This window comes from Prionailurus bengalensis, chromosome C2, assembly GCF_016509475.1.
Source record: "Prionailurus bengalensis isolate Pbe53 chromosome C2, Fcat_Pben_1.1_paternal_pri, whole genome shotgun sequence".
Taxonomy (NCBI): Eukaryota; Metazoa; Chordata; class Mammalia; order Carnivora; family Felidae; genus Prionailurus; species Prionailurus bengalensis.
The window spans coordinates 152,906,819-152,930,008 of record NC_057350.1 but is presented as its reverse complement, the minus strand read 5'-3'; the positions used below and the strand labels follow the sequence as shown (position 1 = coordinate 152,930,008).

At 44.8% G+C, this 23,190-nt stretch overlaps 1 protein-coding gene across 1 annotated transcript in view; it reads right to left on the bottom strand.

Annotated features, from left to right (window-relative positions):
* SCN11A (sodium voltage-gated channel alpha subunit 11) overlaps positions 1-21,757 on the bottom strand; it is an 85,728-nt gene extending 63,971 nt beyond the window's left edge. Inside the window, 7 exon segments of the mRNA XM_043595719.1 lie at positions 1,636-1,699; positions 2,664-2,837; positions 6,676-6,779; positions 8,079-8,207; positions 16,371-16,472; positions 18,193-18,311; positions 21,409-21,757. Of these exon segments, the coding sequence (XP_043451654.1) occupies positions 1,636-1,699; positions 2,664-2,837; positions 6,676-6,779; positions 8,079-8,207; positions 16,371-16,472; positions 18,193-18,311; positions 21,409-21,681 (965 nt within the window). The 5' untranslated portion in view covers positions 21,682-21,757.
* Between the last annotated feature and the right edge of the window lie 1,433 nt (positions 21,758-23,190).

The following is a 23,190-nucleotide window of genomic DNA, read 5'->3' as shown; positions in this document are numbered from 1 at the left end:
ATAAACCTTAAAAAAATTTTTTTTAAAAAAAAAACAACGCCTGAGCTTTGAGACTACACCTAGACTAGAGAACTAAGACCGGCATACAAGGTTAGAGAGACGAAGACACAATAAAGACCATTTAGAAGCCAAGGCTGCGGTGTCTGTGGGTCCAGGTGGCCCAACCCCCCTTGGATTTTGCCCATAGTAACTGTACCTGCCCTGTGCGGGGTCAAGGAAGCACTGTACGTTACAGTGTTTGTCTCCTCATTAAACGAAAGCACTGTGGATGCAGTGTCCTGCCGGGGATCCTTTCAGAAAGCTCAAGAAACTTTGTATTAGATTAAAGCCTATGGCGTCTTGTGGGCTTGGCTGAGTCTGAACCTGTGACCGTCCCACGTGGTATTGCAGGATGCTTCTCTCGTGTTATAGACAGGGTTATATCCCCTGTTATTTCTCTCAGTATCCACACATCTCTCTTAAAACACTCATCATACTTCCAAAGAGTCAAACACATTTTCTCTCGTTCCTGCGAGAGGCCAGCTTCCAGAGGAATATGCTCCCTCGTTCGCACTTGGACTCTTTGGGCTTAGCACAGAGCTTGGCATGCTGCTGGCCTTTGATACTTATCTGTTACTGGGGCGCAAATTTAGCCTATTTTGTGAGAAGGATTTGCGTATTATCTTAATTTGAAATATGCTCATTAGGGGCGCCTGGGTGGCTTGGTCAGTTGGGCGTCCGACTTCGGCTCAGGTCATGATCTCACGGCCTGTGAGTTCGAGCCCCGCATCGGGCTCTGTGCTGACCGCTCAGAGCCTGCAGCCTGTTTCAGATTCTGTGTCTCCCTCTCTCTCTGCCCCTCCCCTGTTCATGCTCTGTCTCTCTCTGTCTCAAAAATAAATAAACGTTGAAATATGCTCATTAAATCACCCTGAATTGAATTTCTCACCACAAGAGAGCACTGAGACCCTGGAAGAAAGAAGGGTATCCCCAAAGGGCCAGAGGGCTACGAGCGGCCTGTGAACACACATAAAACCGTGTATGAAATTAGAGGCTTTGGTGATCAACACGTGAGCACCTGAGAAAGACGTTCGGATAGCCTTGCATCAGGACCACGCCATTGAACAGCAAATAAGGATTCCATGAGGCTCTCAGTCATAACATTCTTCCTAACCTTTGAAAGTCCTGAATACTCACTCCATAAAGTCAAAATACTACATTCTCAGTAGGTTTCTTCAGCTACTAATTCAACCTAACTTTGGGGAGGAAGGGAAGCTGCTGTAAACACTTGGAAATAATTATTATATTATTTTTTTAAATCATGTTACCTTACTTTTTTATTATTTTTAAGCTATATGAAATTAATCGAATTATATTAAATTCATGTTTACATGAATATATCAATTGCAGTAAGCTTAGTGTTTTATGATTAATTTTAAAAATAATTGATTTTCTTTTTATTAATTACAGTGGTGAGTTGTTAATAACTTAATAGTGCCTGTCGAAACTTGCGTAGATGCGTGCAATAATTGGGACTGTTTGTCAACTGCCATCACTGCCTCCACGAGTCATTAGATGAAGACCGTTTGCAACATCACCCCGAAAGGTCCACAAGTGATCTGCTTGGGAGAAAAAAGGAGAGTGTGAACCTCTTACCTTTCACCCATCCAGCTGCCACATATTCTGAATTCAGTGGAATCTTTCTTTTCAAAGCAATGGTCTGAAGAGGAAAGAATCATAAATTCAGATTTAAAAGCAAAGCCTGAAAGGAAAGACAACAGCCAATGTGCCAGGTTTGCTTGAAACCCATGGTTTGGAATCCTCTAAAATGATCGAAGTGGGCAGCCAGAGAAGAAGCAGACAGTAAGCCCTCAGGAAGGAGCAAGAGAAAAGGAGGGAAAGGAAGAAGGAAGAAGGACAAGGAGGAAGCAGGGACACCACCATGCCCCCCTGGCCTCTCGGTGCATAAAACTGAACCAGAGACCAGGCCCTGGGGGAAGCTGGACACAGACTCGACCCACGAGAAGTTAAATAAACCAAGACAGACATGGAAACGGGGTAGCCATGTGAGATCCAGGACATGTGGAATTGCTGGAAGGTCAACCTCAGTGTGGAGAGGGTGCTGCAGAAAAAGAAGTGATATCGGGGCTCCTGGGTGCCTTAGTCGGTTGAGTGTCTGACTTTGGCTCAGCTCTTGGTCTCACGGTTTGTGAGACCCACAGTGGTCTCTGTGCAGACAGCTCAGAGCCTGGAGCCTGCTTCAGATTCTGTGTCTCCTCTCTCTACCTTCCCCTGCTCATGCTCAGTCTCTCTCTCTCTCTCTCTCTCTCTCTCTCTCTCCCCCTCCCTCCCTCCCTCTCCCTCTCCTTCTCCCTCTCTCTCTCTCTCTTTCTTAAATTAAAAAAAAAAATAAAGCAAAACATGACACAGGGTGGACAGATCCACAGGGGAAGGGATGGGAGCTGACACCACTTGTATGGATATGGCTTCAGGCTTTGCCTTCTCCATGGAAACCCAAAGAATGAGGCAGTTCTCTAAGAAGCGCATCTGCCCATGTGAGACCCCTGGAAGGATGAAATCATCCTTCCTGCTAAGACTCTGGAACGTAGATCTGTAGATAGCATGAATGGTGAGAATAAAAGTTAACCATGCACGGACCAAGGTGTGGAAGGTAGAATATTTACCGTCAAGGTTATCCATATCCTTACAGTCCTTCCTGACACATCTCTGGTTCAGATTTTCCTTAAAGAGCTGCTGACCTACCAGGGCGAAGATGCTGAGGCAAAAGAGAGTCAGGATCATCACGTCAACAAGCTTCTTCACAGAGCGCAGCAAGGCCCCAACGATGACCTTCAGACCTGGGGAGGAAAAGGACCAGGGTGGGAAGAAGCCCCCACTCACGTCTACAGCAGACACAGGCGAAGGGCATGGAGCGAATGTCCAAGGCCTCGGGTGTCACCTGACTGCCGGCTGGGACTGTAAACTAGCCTGGCCCAGGATTCTGCTGCCACGGGTTCTGGTTCTAACTCTGCCAGAGCAGTTACGTGCCACTGGGTGGACGCCGGTCTAGGGCTCAGCCTCTTCCTCCCGCCCTGTGTCTGTGACGGGGTTGCTCCGCAGGGCAAGTTAGAAGACCGAACAGAAACATCCCATATAGGCAACTTGATTACAGTTGTGCAGACAACGCACAGCTGGGGGTCACGTGCAGCATTAAGGCCACAGTGAGGCCAGCCTCGAGGAGGACACAGAGCTGTATTTAACATGCAGTGGTCACTACCAACCACAAGCTCTGCAAGGTGCCATGAGACCTCGCTAAGTCAGGGGGCAGGGAGCTAGAAGGAGGAGCTCTTTCTGGACTCAGATAATGAGAATATTCTAGGGAGGGGGGAACTCAGATTACTACTTCTAATAGGGGTTTTTTGAATTCAAGAAATATTTACTAAACACCTACTGTGTCCACGGCAAATGTTTAAAATCAGCTTTCTGGGGAGGGGAAAGGGGGTGTATATGCAGGGAAGTTCCCATCTGCAGCGTTTACAGCCTTCCTTGTTTGCAGAATCGTGTAGCAGATCCCTCTTCTCCCTCCGTACAGCCCTCCCATCCAGCTGGTTTCAGGCTACACAGCACGACGTCCCTGGATGCGGAGCTGGAAAAGGACGTGCACGTTCTCCTGCTGCGGAGCCAGAACAAGTCAGCCCCAGCACATGACTGAGCCAGGGGCCCCGCTGTCCGCACAGGTGGAGAGATAAACAACCAGACAGGACTTACAGTGTGTGGGATGGCACCAAGTGACAAAGTTTCCAGTGATCGGTGTAAACCACGACGGGTAGACTTGAGAACAGAAAGTGCCACCTGACAGGAGGCCAACGCGGCAGCAAAGGACTTTCCCACAGAGTGCAGTGCCGCATAAGGAGGAGGCTTCTGGCCAAGCTGGGACATTCACTGTGTCCCCAGCGGCAGCCAAACAAGTGGACGCTTCAACCTTACCTAAGCCTGACTCTCACCTATAACAACGTGTTTGAGTCTTCTCCAAAGCCAGAAGATTTGGCTGAAAGACGGCTGGGACGCCTGAATAATTTTTACAAAGTTCCTTAAAGGATCATACCTCACGCCCTTACTTCCAGAAAGTATCCAGGGATCTCATGTGTTTCATGGGTCAAAACAGAGACTATGGTCACCCGTGTAGAGATGAAGAAGGAAACTCTGCAGCTGCTAAGTGACTGCCTGATGTATATTTCACCCATAGGAAACACAAGGCACTGAGCCCCTCACTTAACTTGGGAAACCAAGGCCGACCTTGCAAAAGAGGAAGAAAAGGAGAGGGGCAAATCCTACATAAACTGTCCTTGACTGCCAGTTTACCATTACGCGGCTGTTTTTCTGAGGTTTCAAAAAATAACCAACCCACTGCCTCTTTTTGAAAGGATCCAAATTGCCTAGCGTTTTGGTCGGGGAGCTAAGCATTGATAGAAGAGACTAGAAGGGAAGGGAAGAAGAAGGGGCAAGGGAAGGACTGCAGAGAGGGAAAATTTTTTAGTGAAGAGGGTTTACAGTTAATGATGACTCCATCTGGCCAGTCACTCGGGCCAAGAACCTTGACTCACTCCTCCACACCACCTGATCCTAGAGCACAACCGTCTCCCCTCTTGGATTATGACAGTGGCCTCTTGTGCCTCTGTTTGAGTTCTCTGAGAAGCAGACACTCTGGAATGAGAACTGCATGGGATGTGTTGGGTGACATGCCCGTGAAGAAAAAGGGGAAGAGAGCACAGCTGGCAGGGAGAGCCTCGGGCTGTGACACAGCGCTGACAGCTGGGAAAGGAGAGTGGGAAGGAAGCAGGAGCGGACAAGAAGAGAGCCACTGTGAGAGTCGCAACCTGGCTGCTGAGGAGCCCCTGAACTAACGTCTCCCACTAGAGGGGGCCCATGTCCTTCAGCAATGGGCCTGCCCTAGGCCCCCTGACATGCAGGGAAAGCACGACCTTGGCGTGGACACGGATGCAGTGGTGAATCCAGAGACGTGGCAGCTGGGATCATTATTCAGCCATGCTGCCCGCAGCAGATCTGAGTGACACATTTCCATGGCGACCACCATGTCTCCTATCTGATTTCCCTGCTTCTGCCTTTCCTTCCCTTCACTCTATTCTCCATGCAACAGCCAGAGCAGTCCATTTAAAACCTGTCAGATTAGATGAATGGACAAATAAGACGTGGTAAATGTAAATACACACACACACACACACACACACACACACACACACAATGGAATATTACTCAGCCATAAAAAAGAACAAGAGTGTGCCATTTGCAACAACATGGATAGACCTAGACGCTCAGTGAAATAAGTCAGATGGAGAGAGGCAAAGACCGCATGATTTCACTGACATGTGGAATCTCAAAAACAAAATAAATGAACAAACAAAACAAAATAGAAACTCACAGATACAGAGAATCGACTGGTGGTTGCCAGAGAGGGGGAAGAAGGAGGATGGGCAGGAGAAGGGGAGTGGGAGGTACAGGCTTCCAGTTTTGTCATGAGTAATCCGTGCAGAAGAAAGGCACAAAATAGGGAATAGAGGAGCCCCCGGGTGGCTGAGTTGGTTGAGCATCCAGCTTTTGATTTGGGCTCAGGTCGTGGTCTCACGGTTCATAAGACGGAGCCCCGCGTTAGGCTCTGCCCTGACAGTGGGGAGTCTGCTTGGGATTCTCTCTCTCTCTCTCTCTCTCTCTCTCTCTCTCTCTCTCTCTCTCTGCCCCTCCCCTGCTTGCACTCTCTCTCCCTCTCAAAATAAATAAACATTTAAAGAAAAGAATAAGGAATATAGTCCACGGTATTGTAAGAGTGCTGTATGGCGACAGATCGTAGCTACGCTTGCGGCGAGCACAGCATAGTTTATAGAGCTGTTGAATCACTATATGGTGCACCTGAAACGAACGTATCATGGTGTGTTGGCCAACTTCCATCAAAACAAAACAAAACAAAAGCCTTGTCAGGTCATGTGACTCCTCTGCCCAAAGTCTCCCATTTATCTCACAGCAAAACCCAAGTCCTCCTATTGCTTACATACCTCCCCACCTTCGCTAGGGTGGTCCCCCTCCACCACCTGGCCCCTCACTCCATCTGCTCGGCGCATCTGTATCCTTTCTATTCCTCAGTCTCAGCACTCCTAGCTCTTGCCTGTGCTCAGGACACTCCTTCCCATGCACCCGCTTGCGGGACTCTCTTTCGCTGCCTTCAAATCCACTCCCGTACGCCCCCCCCCCCCCCCCGCAATGACACCTATCCTGATCACTTTATTGAAAACCACATCCTGTTTCCCTGAACCCACGGCTTCCAGTAGCCCTCCTGTTGTTTACTTTTCCTTTTTATTTTTCCATGGCACATAGCACTTTCTAACAGGGCAGGTAATTACCTATTTATTATAGTTATTGCTCAGTATCTGTCTCCCTACTCCCACTCAGAATGTAGGCCCCCTGAGGGCAGGGACCTCTGTGTGTTCACTCACTGATATACCCCAAGTAGTTAGCACAGTGTCTAGACATATGAGGTGCTCAAAGCCACATTTGTTGAATGATCAAATAAATGAAGAAAGCAGAATTTGTTTGGTTTTGGTTTATATGTCATCTTGAGAAACGTTTAACATACAAGAACATTCCTCCCACTAAAAGGCAATGCTGGAAGTCAGACTGACTTACCTGAAACCACCGAAATCGCTTTCAAAGCTCTGAACACCCGGAAGGTACGTAGGGACGACAGACTGATGCCACTGGCCCTGATACTTGGTGAGTATGATACAAACCTAGAAGACAAAGCACAGGGAAAGCCTGGGCCTACTCAGTCCTGCAGCTGCACTATGTATCTCCACGCAGGCCACAAATAAATGTGCCCTCAGCTCTCTGTCCACCAAGGTGAAATCTGGGGCCTCACCTTCTTGGCCCCACCTCCATCTCGGGGTCTGTAGTATCATTCTCCATAGCTGTGGGCCACAGATTGCACGGGAGGCTGTTCTCAGCTAATTTTTATATTTGGACATAGATTAAGATCCCTTGGAATAGCCCATGCAGTCGTGGCTACAGCTACCGATAAGAGAAATCAATCAAAACATGTATTGACTGACTACCGGGTTCCAGGCCCAGTGCATTTACGTAAGGTCTCACTACGTGGCCAAGCCCAGAAGGAACCCAGGCAATCTGACTCTTGAGCTCTCACCACTGCACTACGCCACCTTTCAATAGCCAAGATCACCCAACCGTGGAATTTCAAATGTAAAACTTGGGAATTAATAGCATCTACCTCAAAGGGCTTTTGCAAATACTAAACAGGAAAGCATAAGCAAAGTGCTTACGACGATGGCTGGCACAAATTAAGTAATGTTAGGTTACTATTATTGTGCCAGTGATGGGCCATTGCTTTTCTTGTTCTTCATTTTGCCGACCCTGTGTCATCATTCAGATGCCAAACTGATGCCCTTCCCTCCGGGAAGAACTTCAATCCTCACCTCATGTCATATACAATATACACACAATAATTAACTCAAAAGGGGCCATGGACTTAAACATAAAGGCCAAATCTAGAAAACTTCTAGAGGAAAATGAGGAAAACTCCTTGAGAGCTTGCAGTAGCCAAAGATTTTCCAGATTCTGTGGTTCCTCCTACACGTTCTGACAGCCCGATACATGCCCAGCTCCTGTCCCAGCACTCACCCTACCAGATTGCAATGGTTGTTAATTTTCCCTCTTCCCATCTGGACTGTGAGCTTCAAGAGGGTGAGAACCATGTCTGTTTGTTTTGTTTTGTTTTCATTATCACAACCCTTGTCTCTTGCACAGAACTTGGCCCATCATAGGCCACTGTTTGGGGAGTGAATGGCTGGAGGAAGGAGAGCATGAATGTGGCCTAGAAATGGATTCACGTGTGGAGGCCTCTGGCCAATTGGCTGCATGATGCTGTTCAGGGCCAACCCACGCTGCACTCAGAGCTCTAGGCATTATTAGGACATGCTTAGCTACTCACATGGACCCACAGAGACCCCTGGTGGAAACCAAGGAGCTTCTTTCCCACCCCAAGTCTCCTCAATAAACATCTTTGACATTCTTACGCTGTTGTAATGACAATGGAGTCCAGCCAGTTCCATGGATCTCGAAGAAAAGAAAACTCATCCAGAACAAAACCTCTTGCCAATATTTTTATCAAAGCTTCAAAAATATAAATCCCAGTGAAGACATACCTGCAAAGTAAATCATTCAGAACAAGGAGGAATATGGTAAGTGATGTGAAAAGCTGAGAGGCCATCTGTCTTATCTGGCCTTTATGTGGTTTTTTTACATTTCAGTGTGACGTTTAGCATTCTGATTTTCAGTAAACCCGAGTTCAGAGTGGCAAGCATCGTAAGCAAGTTCTAGTAGTCAGAATTTCTAAGCAACAGGCCCACAGATAAAGTTGTAAGCTGCTGTTCAGTGCTTAGTTCCATGGCCACATTCGTGAGAGTTGTTTTAGCAACCTGGGGCCTTGGGACGGGGGTTGTCACTGCTACTTTGCCATCACTATTCTAGAATTGTCACTTTGATGTACAGAAGGGGATGATGGCAAAGAAACAAGGAGAATAAACGAAAAGGTTAAAAGCTGGATCTTTCCATAGCCCATGTTCATGGATCAGAAGACTTAATACAGTTAAGATGTTTGTACCACTCAAAGTGATCTACAGATTCAGTACAATCTCTATCAAAATCCCAATGACATTCTTTGCAAACATAAAAACATCCATCCTGGAATTCATATTTCAGGACCCCAAATTTCAAGGGACCTTGAAAAGCCAAAATTATCTTGAAAAACTTGGAGGTCTCAGATTTTCTTATATCAAAACCTATCACAAAGCTAAACTAATCAAAACAGTGTGGTACCTGTATAAACACAGACATATAGAACACTGGAATAGAACAGAGAGCCCGGAAATAAGCCCTAACATATCTGGTCATATGATTTTCCACAAAGATGCCAAGACTATTCCATGGAAAAAGGACAGCCTTTCAGCAAATAACGCTGGGAAAGCTCAGTACCCACGTGCAAAAAAATGAAGTTGGACCCCTACCTTACGCCATGTATAAAAATTAACTCAAAATATCCAAATAGCTAAGTGCAAGGGCCGAAACTATAAAACTTCAAGAAGAAAATATTTGTAAATCATATTACTGATGAGAGGTTAATATCTAGAAAATACAAAGAACTCCCACAACTTAACAACCAAAAAAATCACACCATACACAAAAACAAACTTAAAATGTCTTAAAGATTTAAAGGCAAGAACCAAACCATAAAATTCCTAGATAAAAACTTGGGCGGTAAGCTTTCTGACACTGGTCTCAGGAATATTTTTTTGGTTCTGTCTCCCCAGACAAGGATAACAAAAGCAAAAATAAACAAACGGAGCTACATCAAAGTAAAAAGCTTTTGCACAGCCAAGGAAACATCAACAAAATGAAAAGGTAACCTACTAGGGGTGCCTGGGTGGCTCAGAATAAACGAAAAGGTTACAAGCTGGATCTTTCCATAGCCCATGTTCGTGGATCAGAAGACTTAATACGGTTAAGATGTTTGTACCACTCAAAGTGATCTACAGATTCAGTACAATTTCTATCAAAATCCCAATGACATTCTTCGACTCAATGACAACTTCGGCTCAGGTCATGATCTCGCAGTTCACGAGTTTGAGCCCCTCACGCCAGTGTTTGGCTCTGGGCTGACAGCTCAGAGCCTGGAGCCTGCTTGGGATTCTGCATCTCCCTTTCTCTGCTCCACCCTACTTGTGCTCTATCCGTCTGTCTGTGTCTCTCTCTCTCTCTCTCTCTTTCTCTCAGAAATAAATATTTAAAAAAATTGAAAAGGCAACCTACTAAATGGGAGAAGATTTGCAAATGATATATCACATGGGGGTTAACATCCAAAATATATTAAAAAAAAAAACTCATACAGCTCAGTATCAAGTGAACAAATAATCTGATTAAAAATGGGCAGAAGACCTGAATAGGCACACGGATTGCCAACAGGAATGTGAAAAGACATTCAACATCACTAATCATGAAGAAAATGCAAATCAGGACCACAGTGAGATATTACCTCACACCTGTCGCAGTGAATATTATCAAAAAGCCAAGAAAGAAACAAGTGCTGGCAGGGACGCAGCAAAGGAACCCTTGCGCACTGTTAATGGGAATGGAAATTGGTGCAGCCACTGTGGAAAACAATATGGAGGTTCCTTCAAAAATTAAAAATGGAGGGGCGCCTGGGTGGCGCAGTCGGTTAAGCGTCCGACTTCAGCCAGGTCACGATCTCGCGGTCCGTGAGTTCGAGCCCCGCGTCGGGCTCTGGGCTGATGGCTCAGAGCCTGGAGCCTGTTTCCGATTCTGTGTCTCCCTCTCTCTCTGCCCCTCCCCCGTTCATGCTCTGTCTCTCTCTGTCCCAAAAATAAATAAACATTGAAAAAAAAAAATTAAAAATGGAAGTACCATATGATCCAGTAATTCCACTTCTGAGTGTTTATCCAAGGAAAGTGAAAACACGAATTTGAAAAGGTACACATATTGCCATGTTCATTGTAACATTACTTACAATAGCCAACATATGGAAGGAATCTAAGTATCCATCAATGGATAAATGGGTAAAGAAAATGTGGTGTATGTGCACAATGGAATATTATTCCACCCTAAAAAAGAATGAAATCTTGCCCTTCATGAAAACAAAGATAGACTAGAGGGTATCATGCTAAGTAAAATCAGACACAGAAAGACAGATACTGTATGATTTCACGTCTATGTAGAAACTAGAGAGCGAAACAAAACAAAACAGACTTCTAGACACGGAGAGCAAACTGATGGTTGCCAGAGGGGAGGGGGTTGGGAGATGGATGAAATAGGTGAAGGGGATTAAGAAGTACAATCTTTCAGTTATAAGATAAATAAGACATGAGGATGTAATGTACACCATGGGGACTACAGTCAATAACACTGTAGAACTTTGTATGGTGACTAGACTTATGGTGATCATTCCATAATGTATATAAACTTTGAATCACTATACACCTGAAACTAATACAGTATTGATGTCATTACATCTCCATAAGAAGATTTTAATTAAAAAACTAAATTTAAAAAGAAACAGCACAAATCAAGTAACCTAATTTAAAAATGGCTAAATGACTTGAATTAGATGTTTCTCCAAAGATGACATCCAGATGGCCAACCAAGCACACGACAAGATGCTCAATACCACTAATCATCAGGGAAATGTATACCAAAACCACAGTGAAATATCACCTCATACCCATTAGGATGGCTGCTTTCAAAAAAAAAAAAAGCCTCAGAACATAACAAGTGTTGGTAAGGATGCAGAAAAACAGAAACTCTCGTGCAGTACTGTAAAATGATGCAAACAGCCATGGAGAACACTACGAAGGCTCTTCAAAAGAATTAAAAATAGAATTACCATGTGATCCAGCAATCCCACTTGTGGGCACTCACACAGAAGAACTGAAGCAAGACTTCAAAGAAATAATTGTACATGCACGTTCACAGCAGCATTATTCACAATAGCCGAGAGTTGGAAACAACCCTTAATGTCCACTGATGGATAAACAGATCAATGGGGTACATACCAAAAAATATTATTCAGCCTTAAAAAGGAAGGAAACCCTGACCCAGGCTACAACGTGGATGAACCTTGAAGTCATCCTGCTAAGGGAAATAAACCAGGTGCAAAAAGATAAATACTGTATTATTCCACGTAAGTGAGGCGCCTAGAGCAGTCAAATACATAGCAACCAAAGGTAGAATGGTGGTTGCCAGGGACTGGAGGGGAGTTCGTGTTTAATAGGCACAGAGTTTCAGTTTTGCAAAATGAAAAGAGTTCTGGAGCCGGATGGTGATAATTGGTTGCACAACTATGTGACTGTACTTAATACCACTCAAAAGTGGTTAACGTGGTACATTTTATGTAATGTGTATTTTACCACAATTAAAACAGTCTGTCAAAAATGCTGGGTCTGTCCGTGCACACGTGGGCACACGCACACAAACGGGTTCCACTTTGGGGACAGAAACGATCAATTCAAACAATCTGTTGGTTCACAGTGAAAGAAATGGACCTTTTCTGGTAGAACATCCAACCACTGTCAGCCCACAAAGCTAAAGAGCTAAGATCTTGGAAACTTGAAAAATCCAAAGTAGCCAAATCCAAGGGCAGAAATGGTTATGAGCTGCTCTCTGCTTCAGCCTTTTTTTTCGAAGCTGATCACCTTTTAGGTGACAAAAGAACACAGCAGATTAATTCATGTCTGCCCTGAAATACCGTTTTAAAAAACCAGGCATAATTTACAAAGTTAAGGGTATTTTGGGAAAAGCTGTAATTGCAGATTTGTGGGATTTTGCAAATCTCCATCTAGGTCTCAGGCAAATGAGACAGCAGCCCTTGACTGCCATTTCTACCTAACCACCTGGTCTCCCACCTCCCACTCGCAGCCGAAGCCTGGCCAATAGAGGCACAGGCAGACCAACCATGATATCTGATATGGAGTACAGCCATGCCCACCACAAGGAACAGGGCTTGGGAGCTCCGTGACAGAGAGATCCCAACCCACCAGGCAAATGAGGCCCTCTGGAGCGTGTCACTGTCAGTTCAAGCATGGTTAGGGTATCCAATCAGGGCCATGGGTGGTGTCCAGGTAGGTTAAGAGAACACCATCGCCTGATCCTAGGGCACTTTGGCATTCATTCTCTGAGAGCTATAGACCTGGAATCAATTTCCCATTTAAAAGTTTTCTAACCAAAGGACACTGACAAAATTAGAGAAACTCTCCCCCCATGGGCCTAATAACCCAGTCACATGCCTTCTTTTGTAAAAACATTTTCAACCTCCTCCTCCCACCCTCACTTTCATGCATCCATTGTCAGTACAGATGCCACCAGGAGACAGCAGCAGCTTCCCTACAGCCTAGACAAGGGTTTTTTCATATCTTTGCCTTATGGGTCTTTTAGTAGTGAAAATGACCTTTGAGCAGATTAGCATCCAATTGGGCCACTGCTTTCCATTAATAGGAAAAAGAAGACTCATTGCATCTCACTAGAAGAGCCGAGCAGGCTCAGCTACACTTTGACTACAAAGGCTTCCAGAGACACTGCAGTAAATAATGAGCAACTCCTCCACCCTCAATTAGCTCCTCACATGGAATAGCCAACTATCTAAAGGGGAGACCATTTTCCCCAGTGATATTGCCCAGGATCACTTCTATTCTCAGCAGTATCCATGCCCCTTGCTTCGAGGCATAGCCCCAAGCTCACTGTCCTTAACTAGACCCAAGTCCCACTTAACGACAGAGAAGGAGCAATCACTAAAAAGTAATGCAAAGAAGTAAATCTAAAAGAAAAACAGTAGAGATTTAAAATGAAATACTAAATATACCTGATTAACAAAAAAGAAGGTAGGAATGGAAGAACAATAGAAGAGGAAAGGAACAAAAAACAGATGAGAGCAACAGAAAACCAATAGAAAAACAGCAGACCTGAATTTAAGCATATTCATAATTACATTAAATGCAAATGAAATAAATATACCATCAAAAGGCAGAGATTAGAAAATAGACTGCATAAAAAACAAAAACCAACTATGTGCTCTTTACAAGAGATACACTATAAATACAAAAACACAAAAGGGTTGAGAGTAAAAGGATGGAAAAAGATATACCATGCAAACAATGAGCCTAAGAAAACTGGAGTAGCTGTATTAACCTCAGACAAAACAAATACTAAAAGGAATATTACTAAAGATAAAGAAGGGCATTTCAGGCTGATAAAAGAATGCATACATCAGAAAGATATAATAACCATAAATCTGTATGTGCCTAATAATAGTGCTGCAAAAATATATAAAGCAAAATTTGCCAAAAATGAAGGGATAATAGACAAACTCACAATCATAGATGGAGCTTTCAAGCCTCTCCTCAGTAATTCATAGAAGTACTAATTGAAATGGCAAAAGGATAAAATATATAAATGCCACTATCAACCACCTTAACCTAATAGGACTATTTACAGACAATCATATCAAACTGCAGAATCCACATTTTTTCATGTACACATAAAACATTCCCCATAGAGCCATAAAATAAGTTTCTCCTAATTTCAAAAGATTGAAAACTTACAGAGTATATTCTTTCCACAGAATTAAATTGGAAATCATTAACAATAAGGCAACTAGAAAAATATAAAATATTTGGAAAAAAACACACTTCTAAATAACACATGGGACAAAGAAGTAATCATAAGAAGAAGTAGGGAATGTTTACCCAAAAGGTAATAAAAACACAACATATCAACATTTGTGGGATGAAGCTTTCTTTAGCAGTGCGTAGTGGAAATTTATAGCTTTATACAATTGTACAAGAAAAGAAGAATGGTCTAAAACCAACTATTTAAGTTTCTACCTTAAGAAGCTAGAAATAGAAGAGCAAATTAAGGATGAAATTAATAAAGACTTTGAAACCCTCATATATTGCAGGAATGTAAAACAGTTCAGCCACTTTGGAGAAGTTTGGCCATTTCTTACAAAGTTACTCACTCATATACTTCACATATGTCACAGCAATTCCACTCCTACGTATTTATCCAAGGGAAATGCAAACATATATCTACAAAAAGACTTTTACTTACCTACTTAATTAATTCAATTTTTAGAGAGAGAAAAAGAAAGAGCATGAGCAGGGTAGAGGGCAGAGGAAGAGACAGCATCTTAAGCAGGTTCCTCACCCAGCACAGAGCCCAACATGGGGCTCTGTCTCACGACCCTGGGATCATGACCTGACCCCAAATCAAGAGTCAGATGCTCAACCGACTCAGTCACCCAGGTGATCCCCATAAACAGACTTTTATACAGAAATGTTCTTAGCAGCTTTATTCATAATGGCCCAAAACTAGAAACAACCCACATGTCCATCAACAGGTGAATGGGAAAACAAATTGTGATATGCTCATACAAAGGAATACAACTCAACACCAAGGAGGGGAAAAGCTAGTGATACAAACAATAGCACGGGTGCATCTCAAAACATGCTAAGTGGAAGAAGCCAGATAGGAAAATATGGTATCATATACATTATATGAGCCCATTTATATTAAATTCTAGAAAAGGCAATACTGGTCCAGAGTGACAGAAGGCAGATCAGTATTTGTCTGGGGTTGCGAGTGGGGGTCAAGGGATTGACTGCCAAGTGGAAATTTTAGAGTGTCTGGAATGTTCTGTACGTTCTGTATGTTGACTGTGATGGTTTCTGTCACACAGTTAAATATGGGATAAAAATATGTGAATAAAATAAGTGATTTCTTATTATTCTCTCAATTATTCAATATATTCCTGAAAGACTAAAGCAGCAAATATGTTCAATTAGAAAAACTAGGACAACATTCTCTTTGATAAGAGAATACTTATCAAAATACAGAACTTTCTAAGTTGAAAAATTAACTTGCCTTACTGAGTAGCCAACTAAAAATTACGAAAAGTTAATATTTTAATTATAGGAAGAACTCACTCCAACTCGCCAGGGAAAAAGCAAAAATGATACGTGGGAAATGGAAATGTTGTTAACTCTATAAGTTAACAACTATCCCAAACCTTTTGGAAAACATTTTGTCCCCATATGTTTTTCAAGCATTGAAATGTACTTTTGATCTAGTAAACCCATTTCTAAGACTCTACCCTAAGAAAAGTAATCATTTTTGAAAAGTAGCTTTAGGGGCGCCTGGGTGGCTCAGTCGGTTAAGCGTCCGACTTCGGCTCAGGTCACGATCTCGCGGTCCGTGGGTTCGAGCCCCGCATCGGGCTCTGTGCTGACAGCTCAGAGCCTGGAGCCTGTTTCAGATTCTGTGTCTCCCTCTTTCTCTGACCCTCCCCTGTTCATGCTCTCTCTCTGTCTCAAAAATAAATAAATGTTAAAAAAAAAAAAAAGAAAAGAAAAGTAGCTTTATGCAAAAAAGATGCTTGTTGCAGTGATATTTATAGGAGTAAGATACTAGAACGGTTAAGTAAATTATGGTTTATTCACCTGATAGAATGTTATATTACCATAAAAGCAGATTCCTATAAAGCCTCTACAAACACAAAGAAAACCTCTTAAAAGCTAGACATAAAAGTTGTAAGTGTGCTGCTTATTATTTTTGAGGTCTTTAAAAATAATCGTTAAAAATATGTGTACCAAACTAAAAGGGACCCTTCCGACATTTGCACTGGGAAGTTGGGATCATGGGTGACTTTGTCTTTCTCTGTAGAGCTGAACTCTGATCTAATCACAGGTCGTTTAGGCGTATTTGTTCCAAACCTTAGGTTGGATGAGCGCAGGACAAACACTTACTCGGCGTTGTCGGTATATATGTTGCTGTTGTCCTTCCCACAGGCAGTGGCCATGAACACGCAGTTGATGATGACGGTGCAGATGATGAACATGCTGAACAATGTAACTGCTGTCTGTTAAGGCAGGTACACTTCAGGGTGGCCCGGGTCATCCGTCACAGTGGAGGCTGCGGCCTACCTCCAGGCCCCATTGGCCGCAGGTGCAACCTGTCTGCGGACGGCGCGTGTTGGCGGGCGACTGCCCACACCTGTCCCCTCCCCTGAAGAACTGTCCTCAGCCAAAAGGCAGCCCCTTCACCTGGAGGGCTACAACTCCCTCCCTCATGTCTGACTGACTGAGACGTAGAGAAAAGCTGGCCCTCGCTTCCAGGTGGGCTTCCTCTGCGACGTAATCGGTGCTCTAGAGCTCCTGGTGGACTCCAGCTGATGTGGGCTCAGCTGAGAACCCATCCTTGTTTGCTCCTCTTTCTCTCCATCATTTAGTATTAAATAATTAAATAATAAAGATGGGGGCGGGGGGGCGCCTGGGTGGCTCAGTCGGTTCGGCGTCCGACTTCGGCTCCGGTCATGATCTCGCGGCTCGTGGGTTCGAGCCCCACGTCGGGCTCTGTGCTGACAGCTCGGGGCCTGGAGCCTGCTTCGGATTCTGGGTCTCCCCTTCTCTCTGCCCCTCCCCTGCTCATGCTCTGTCTCTCTCTGTCTCTCAATAATAAATAAACGTTAAAAAATTTTTAAAATAATAATAATATTAAAGATGGGGATTAAATAAGAACCCCCATCTCAGATTCTGCTTCTAGGGAAGCCAACCTGATCAGTTATTCCTTCCCATCCCCCCAGTACTTCAATACATGTACCAGTCCATGTCTTTCTGACCTCCCCCAGTCTAAAACTGCCTGGCATCTTCCACCACCCCCTGCACACAGCAGGAATGCTCAATAATCCCCTCCTATCTTTATCCTTAAGACTGAGGTTGCAAACTCAAAGCCTTAAGAGTCTCGGGAGTCCTTTAAATGGGTAAAATGGGCCACAAATAGGGGTGGACAGGTGGTGAAGCAGAGCTTGCATGGCCCCTCTAAAACAGGCAGTGGTTCCTCACTACACAGATTTTTGCCAGCTAGGACTATAGGCTGAGCCTTGAGAGAGGTTCCGTTTTTCGAAAGAAGCCAGAAATCTGGACTTTCCACATTACAGAGTGTTTCCATAAAGCTTTAAATTCTGTCTAGGTCCGGGGCGCCTGGGTGGCTCAGTCGGTTAAGCGTCCGACTTCAGCTCAGGTCACGATCTCGCGGTCCGTGAGTTCGAGCCCCGCGTCGGGCTCTGGGCTGATGGCTCTGTGTCTCCCTCTCTCTCTGCCCCTCCCCCGTTCATGCTCTCTGTCTGTCTCAAAAATTAGATAAAACGTTAAAAAAAAATTAAAATAAAAATAAATTCTGTCTAGGTCCAACACAACACCGTTAGCAGGTAAATACAGAGCACGGGTAGATGGTTTGCCACCTTTGTCTGGGCCCCAACTTAGATGTTCCTTTCTCCGGGAAGTCCCCCTGGATGCCTCCAAAGCACAGCGGTGCCTCTCCACACTACCGCTCCCAAACTGCCCACCCCACTGAAGAAATTGCCTGCCTTTTGGCCCGTCTCCTTCTGAGGCCACAGGATCCCAGGGCAGGGCCAAGCCTTGTTCACACGCAGTAAAAGCACAGCCCCCGCCATGCAGCCGCAGGCACTCTGCCATTATTGGTTCCAAGAATCAGCTACTTCCCCTCAGTCTGGGGCTCTGGCACCTTTCACATGACTTGGACTTGGCGGAAGATGCAACGAAAGGATATGAATGGACTGAGATCCTAATGGCTAAACTTCGGATTGGATTGAAAGGCCCAAATATGAACAAGGCACGATTGGCACTGAAGCGATAGATGGTCCTCTTTTTGTTCAACACCATAAACGTCTGCGAAGACAAGCAAACAAATGCCACAAGAATTACATGCAGTGACGGAACAATATTTATCGCGAGTTAGTTCATTCAGAGGAAATTCAGTGGGACCGCGGACTGAGGCGTGGCTTGGCTTATTATGATCATGACAGTTTCTGATTGGGCTACTGTCACCTTGTAGCCTGAGGCACTTTCCAACCAGCCCACGCTGTGACTCTGGACACCAGCAAAACCCTTCGTCTTGTATCTCCGTCTAGAGAGGTAAGAACTAGGAGGGAACTTGAAGAGATGGGGAGTAGTATTGAACATTCACATTCAGCAGATTATTTTAAATTATTTTGATTATGAATAAGAGCTTCGTAACAAAGGTTAGAACAGTCAGGGATCCGGGGAGTCTGTGTTGCTGTACCTGAGCAGTTCTACGCGAGATAGTCTGCCGATCAATTCCAACCTTGAGGATCTTCAACAGAAAAAGTCATCAAGCTTCCCAGACTTGCTCTCCCATTCTCCCCACTGATGTATGAGCAAATCTTCCTCCGGTTCCCAACTAGGGGGGTAGGCCCTACGGAAGGCGTCTGGAAATACATGTGGGTGTTTTTGGCTGTTTGTCACAACGACTGGAGGCTCTACTGGTCTTTAGTGGGTAGGTCTAGGGATGCCGAACCCCGGACAGATCTGCTAAGTGGTACACTGTCCCATCCAAAATGCCCACTGGCTCCACTGAAGACAACACCAGACGTGTGCCCAATTCTTCCTGGGACCTAGGAATGAGGCAGTGCCTGCAGAAGAACCCATCACTCACAGGGTCTCACATCAACCCCCCGAAACCTCCTTCTTTCCATTTAGCTATAATCTGGCTGTCCCCTTACATGTCCCCAAGGCTGTTGGTTACAAAAGCCTTCACAGAATGAGGGTCATTCCTGTTTCCCCATGTCTCTGCTCCTTTCAGATCTGCAAAAGTACTACTTGGCATGTAATCCAGTATGTTCTTATACAGGAAAGACAGGCCTTGTCGCCAAGGCCTAATATAGCAGGGTGGGTGCTGCCTTGGCTGAGGTACCAGAACTTCAGCCACTGCCAACCATCAACCTCCCTTTGCTGAGTTGCTGGAACTTACTTGTCTGCTGGCCATCTGGCGGCAGGAAAAAATGGGGCAGGATATTTTCTGTTGCCTCCATAACAAAAGGAAATGGGCCACAGGCTTCTTTGAAAGCTATGAGCTCAGGAGCCCAAGACCCACTTTAGGGATTCTGGGCCCTTCCTTCGGCTAGAAAGACAATTTTAGGGCAGAGAGCAAACCCCTCCTTGAGGCAGGTCACCCCAGATTAATAGGTGGCATGATATGGCTCTGTCTCTGTGCCCCTTGATATTTTATTAATGCCATCTCTCACTGCTTTAAATATTTCAGCTAATGGTGTATTTAACTATACTCACCAGGGTTTAAATTATTAAAATGATAGGTACCCGCTCCTTCTGTCTTCTTGCTGACATATCTCCACCCCTTTCTCTGTAGCTCTTCAAAATGGAAGTTTCAAAAGACAGGAAGTGGCCTTAGACTATCGAAAGAGCCCTTGGGTTTAGGGCCCAGCTTCATCCCTTACTGGTTGCTTGGCCTGTCATAATCCACTTCCCCATCCAGTCTTTGGATTCTCATTTATGAGGTGGAGGGCTAACTATTACATATACCTCACATGACTGCTGAGAATACCAGCCATGCGGGGTCATGGGTGTGCAGAGCTCTAAAAAAGTATCGTGTCTTCTAATTTAAAGGGAGAGCCCAAGCTGAGAAGAGATAGATAGTCCTAGAACATTCAGCCAGGCTGGAACAGAACCTGTCCTCCCAGGACTGTCTGCAGCATACCAAGCTGCCACATGCTCCAGCCTTGAAGCAGAAGACCTCCAGAAATCAATTCGCATTTAACAACTCTGCCTCCAAGAAGCCCCTGGGATTCTGGGCATAAGAAGAAGGAGAAATATTGGGGTGTTTTCGTTCCTTCATCTCTCTTCTTCTTTCTTGTCTTTCCCACTCACACCCCACTTTCCTCTATACACACAGTTCCCATTTGGTCTGGTAACCCTAAGTCTGTCCCAATGCAAGGTAACATACCAGGCAATATTTCTCTGGAGAGATCGATTTCTCATGGTTGCCAGCAGAGAATGGTCTCAGCATCCCATATTTCTAGGACTTCTACCCAAACTTCCTTCCTCTCTGCCCTCAGTCTGGTGAGGTGGGTTTTCCATTCGCTGCTGGATCACACAATGGGATTATTATGGCAAGGTCTTCTGAGCTTTTCCGGATGGTCTGCAGAGGACCGTCCTCACTGTCCCAGGCTTCCAAGCAGCCATCAGAGGAGCCCAGAGCTCACATTTCCTCACTTAAGAGCCCCTTTAAAGAACTTTTACTAGAATTTCCCTGCAACAACTATATTCAGGTAGGTTAAATAGCAAGCCTATCACATATCGGCATGGGATTTATGCAAAATCTCCACCTGCCCACTTGATTACCATATTCTTGAACATCACTTATTGAACTTCTATTATGCATCACGTTGGTGTACGGTTCCAACCTCCAGAATTCTCATTTAATAGCCTAAAAAGCCTATAGCTGGGGAGTTTTTCAAGGAAAACTTATTACTGAATTGGACGTTCCTGGACAGTGATATTCATCTCTCATATCAGTATAATGCTTTACAGTTTATAAGTGCTTCCATGGCCTGTCCATGTTGTAGGAAGCATGCTTTATTCCCATTTTACAGATTAGAAGAGTGAGGATTAGGGATTTATCCAAAGTCAAAAAGCCAGTCACTTAAATGGCCTCCACCTAATTTTTGTGACTGCTAGTCCAGTCCTCTTTCCTGACACCATTTATGTTTTCTCCGTTTTCCTTTTAACCTTCCTGCTGCCCCCCTGGACCTTCTCTTCTTCGCCAAGACATGCATTACAGAGAGAAGATGAAGACTGAAAGAGGGTCTCAGGACTATGGAGGCAATGACAAGTGGTGATAGCAAAGGAGGACAGACACCCCTGCAAACCCCAAGATCAATGTTTGGAGGTTCTTGTGACACCGGTTATAACTGGATGGCTAGAACACCCCAGAACCCCATCCAACTACCTTATGATTTCTGTAGAACGGGTCCAAGTCTTCCAGGGGCCTTGCTATCAGCTCATGGGGAATGTTGCCATAGAGTTTGGGCAACTTCCTGGAGACCTTTAGGTCAAGCTGAGGCCGAGGCTGGGGTTCTGCTGGTGTCTGGTCTTTGCACTTCTTTTTCTCCTTTTGGATGGCAATCCGCTTCTCAATTGTAGCCAGGGTGTCCGAAGTGAAGGGACGGAAATTTCGTTCATCTGGAAAGATCACCGGGTAGCACCTGTCATCCATTTTCATCCTCGGGACAGAGATAAGCAGCAGATCCTCAGAGAGCTCTGGAAGATAGAAATCACACAGCCTGCCCTGGAATTCTGCTCCTTAGGGGGGTGATGTCATGGGGAGCTATAGGATTGGGTGAGGTAAGGGGGCTTGGGAGCTCACTGATTGTGGGGCAGGCCAGCAGAGGTGACCACCATTGTGGATACAGCAGGAATTCTGGGCGCAGGGAAGACCAAAGCAGGCCATCATTCCTGGAGGACCTAGATATAAGTGGAAAGTTAAGTTCAGGAACAGTGGGCAGAAGAAGCCCAGTCTCTAAAATTGAGACCCAAGCATTGAGCAACACAGTAAGACTGAACCAGCTAAACTACTGAAATGGGGCCTGCAGATGGTGACTAAGTGGCCATAGTGTGAACAGGAGAGGAAAAAATAGGGAATCAAGTGGGACACAAGTATGAGCTGCAAAATCAAAACTATTAAGTGCACACATCTTCTCACATTTGGTCAGCAAAGTTCTTAAAATATGATGAAATGGAAACAAAAAGGCCATAAACACAGGCAAGAACGTTTACACTAACACCTCTGATTCCATGCCAACTCTCTTACTTCTGAAACCCAGACCTGACAGAAGTAAGGATCCAAGAAAGCAGAAATGATTTGCCAACACTAACGGGGTCGCTCTACCACGGGATAATAGCTGTACTGGCCCCTATCCCTGACAACCCTTCTACAAGGACTTTCTCTATAGCTTCAAGTTTAAAAGTAGGCTCTGAAAGGGGCACCTGGGCGGCTCAGTTGGTTAAGCGTCCAACTTCAGCTCAGGTCATGATCTCACAGTTGGTGAGTTTGAGCCCCGCATCGGGCTCTGTGCTGACAGCTCAGAGCCTGGAGCCTGCTTGGGATTATGTGTCTCCCTCTCTCTCTGCCCCTCCCCTGATCACTTGTGCTCTTGCTCTCTCGCTCTCTCTCAAAAATAAGTAAACATTTAAAGAAACAAAAAAGTAGGCTATGAGAAAAGGCAGTAGGGCTCATGTTAAATGCCTTTACTTCCCATGCCATGCATCGTCTTCCTTTCTTATTTACCTGAATACCAATCTACGATTGACTTCCAAGGCACTCCAGAGAATTACGAGTAATCCAACATAGCCCTGGTTTGTTCATTCAGCAACCACATGCGTGGTGTCTGCTCTAAGAACAGTGGTAGGCACTAATGGAAAAACACAACAGTCCCTCCTCCTGGTCCTACAAGTTATGCTCTCCTGTTGTAAGTGGAGAAGACAGATAAAAGGCAGGAAATTATAAGAGTAAGACAGATGCTGTTATAGGGAGAAAGAGAGGGTACTATGTCTGTGCATGGGCTAGGCGTCTAACCAGTCTTGGGGAATCAGGGATGGTCTCCCAAAGCTTTAATGCCTCAGCTGAAACCTGAAGGAGATATAGGACATAGATAAGCAAAAAGGGGGACATTAGAGTATGGTAGGGGAAACAAGCAACATATGCAGTGACCCGTGGGTGAAAAAGAACATG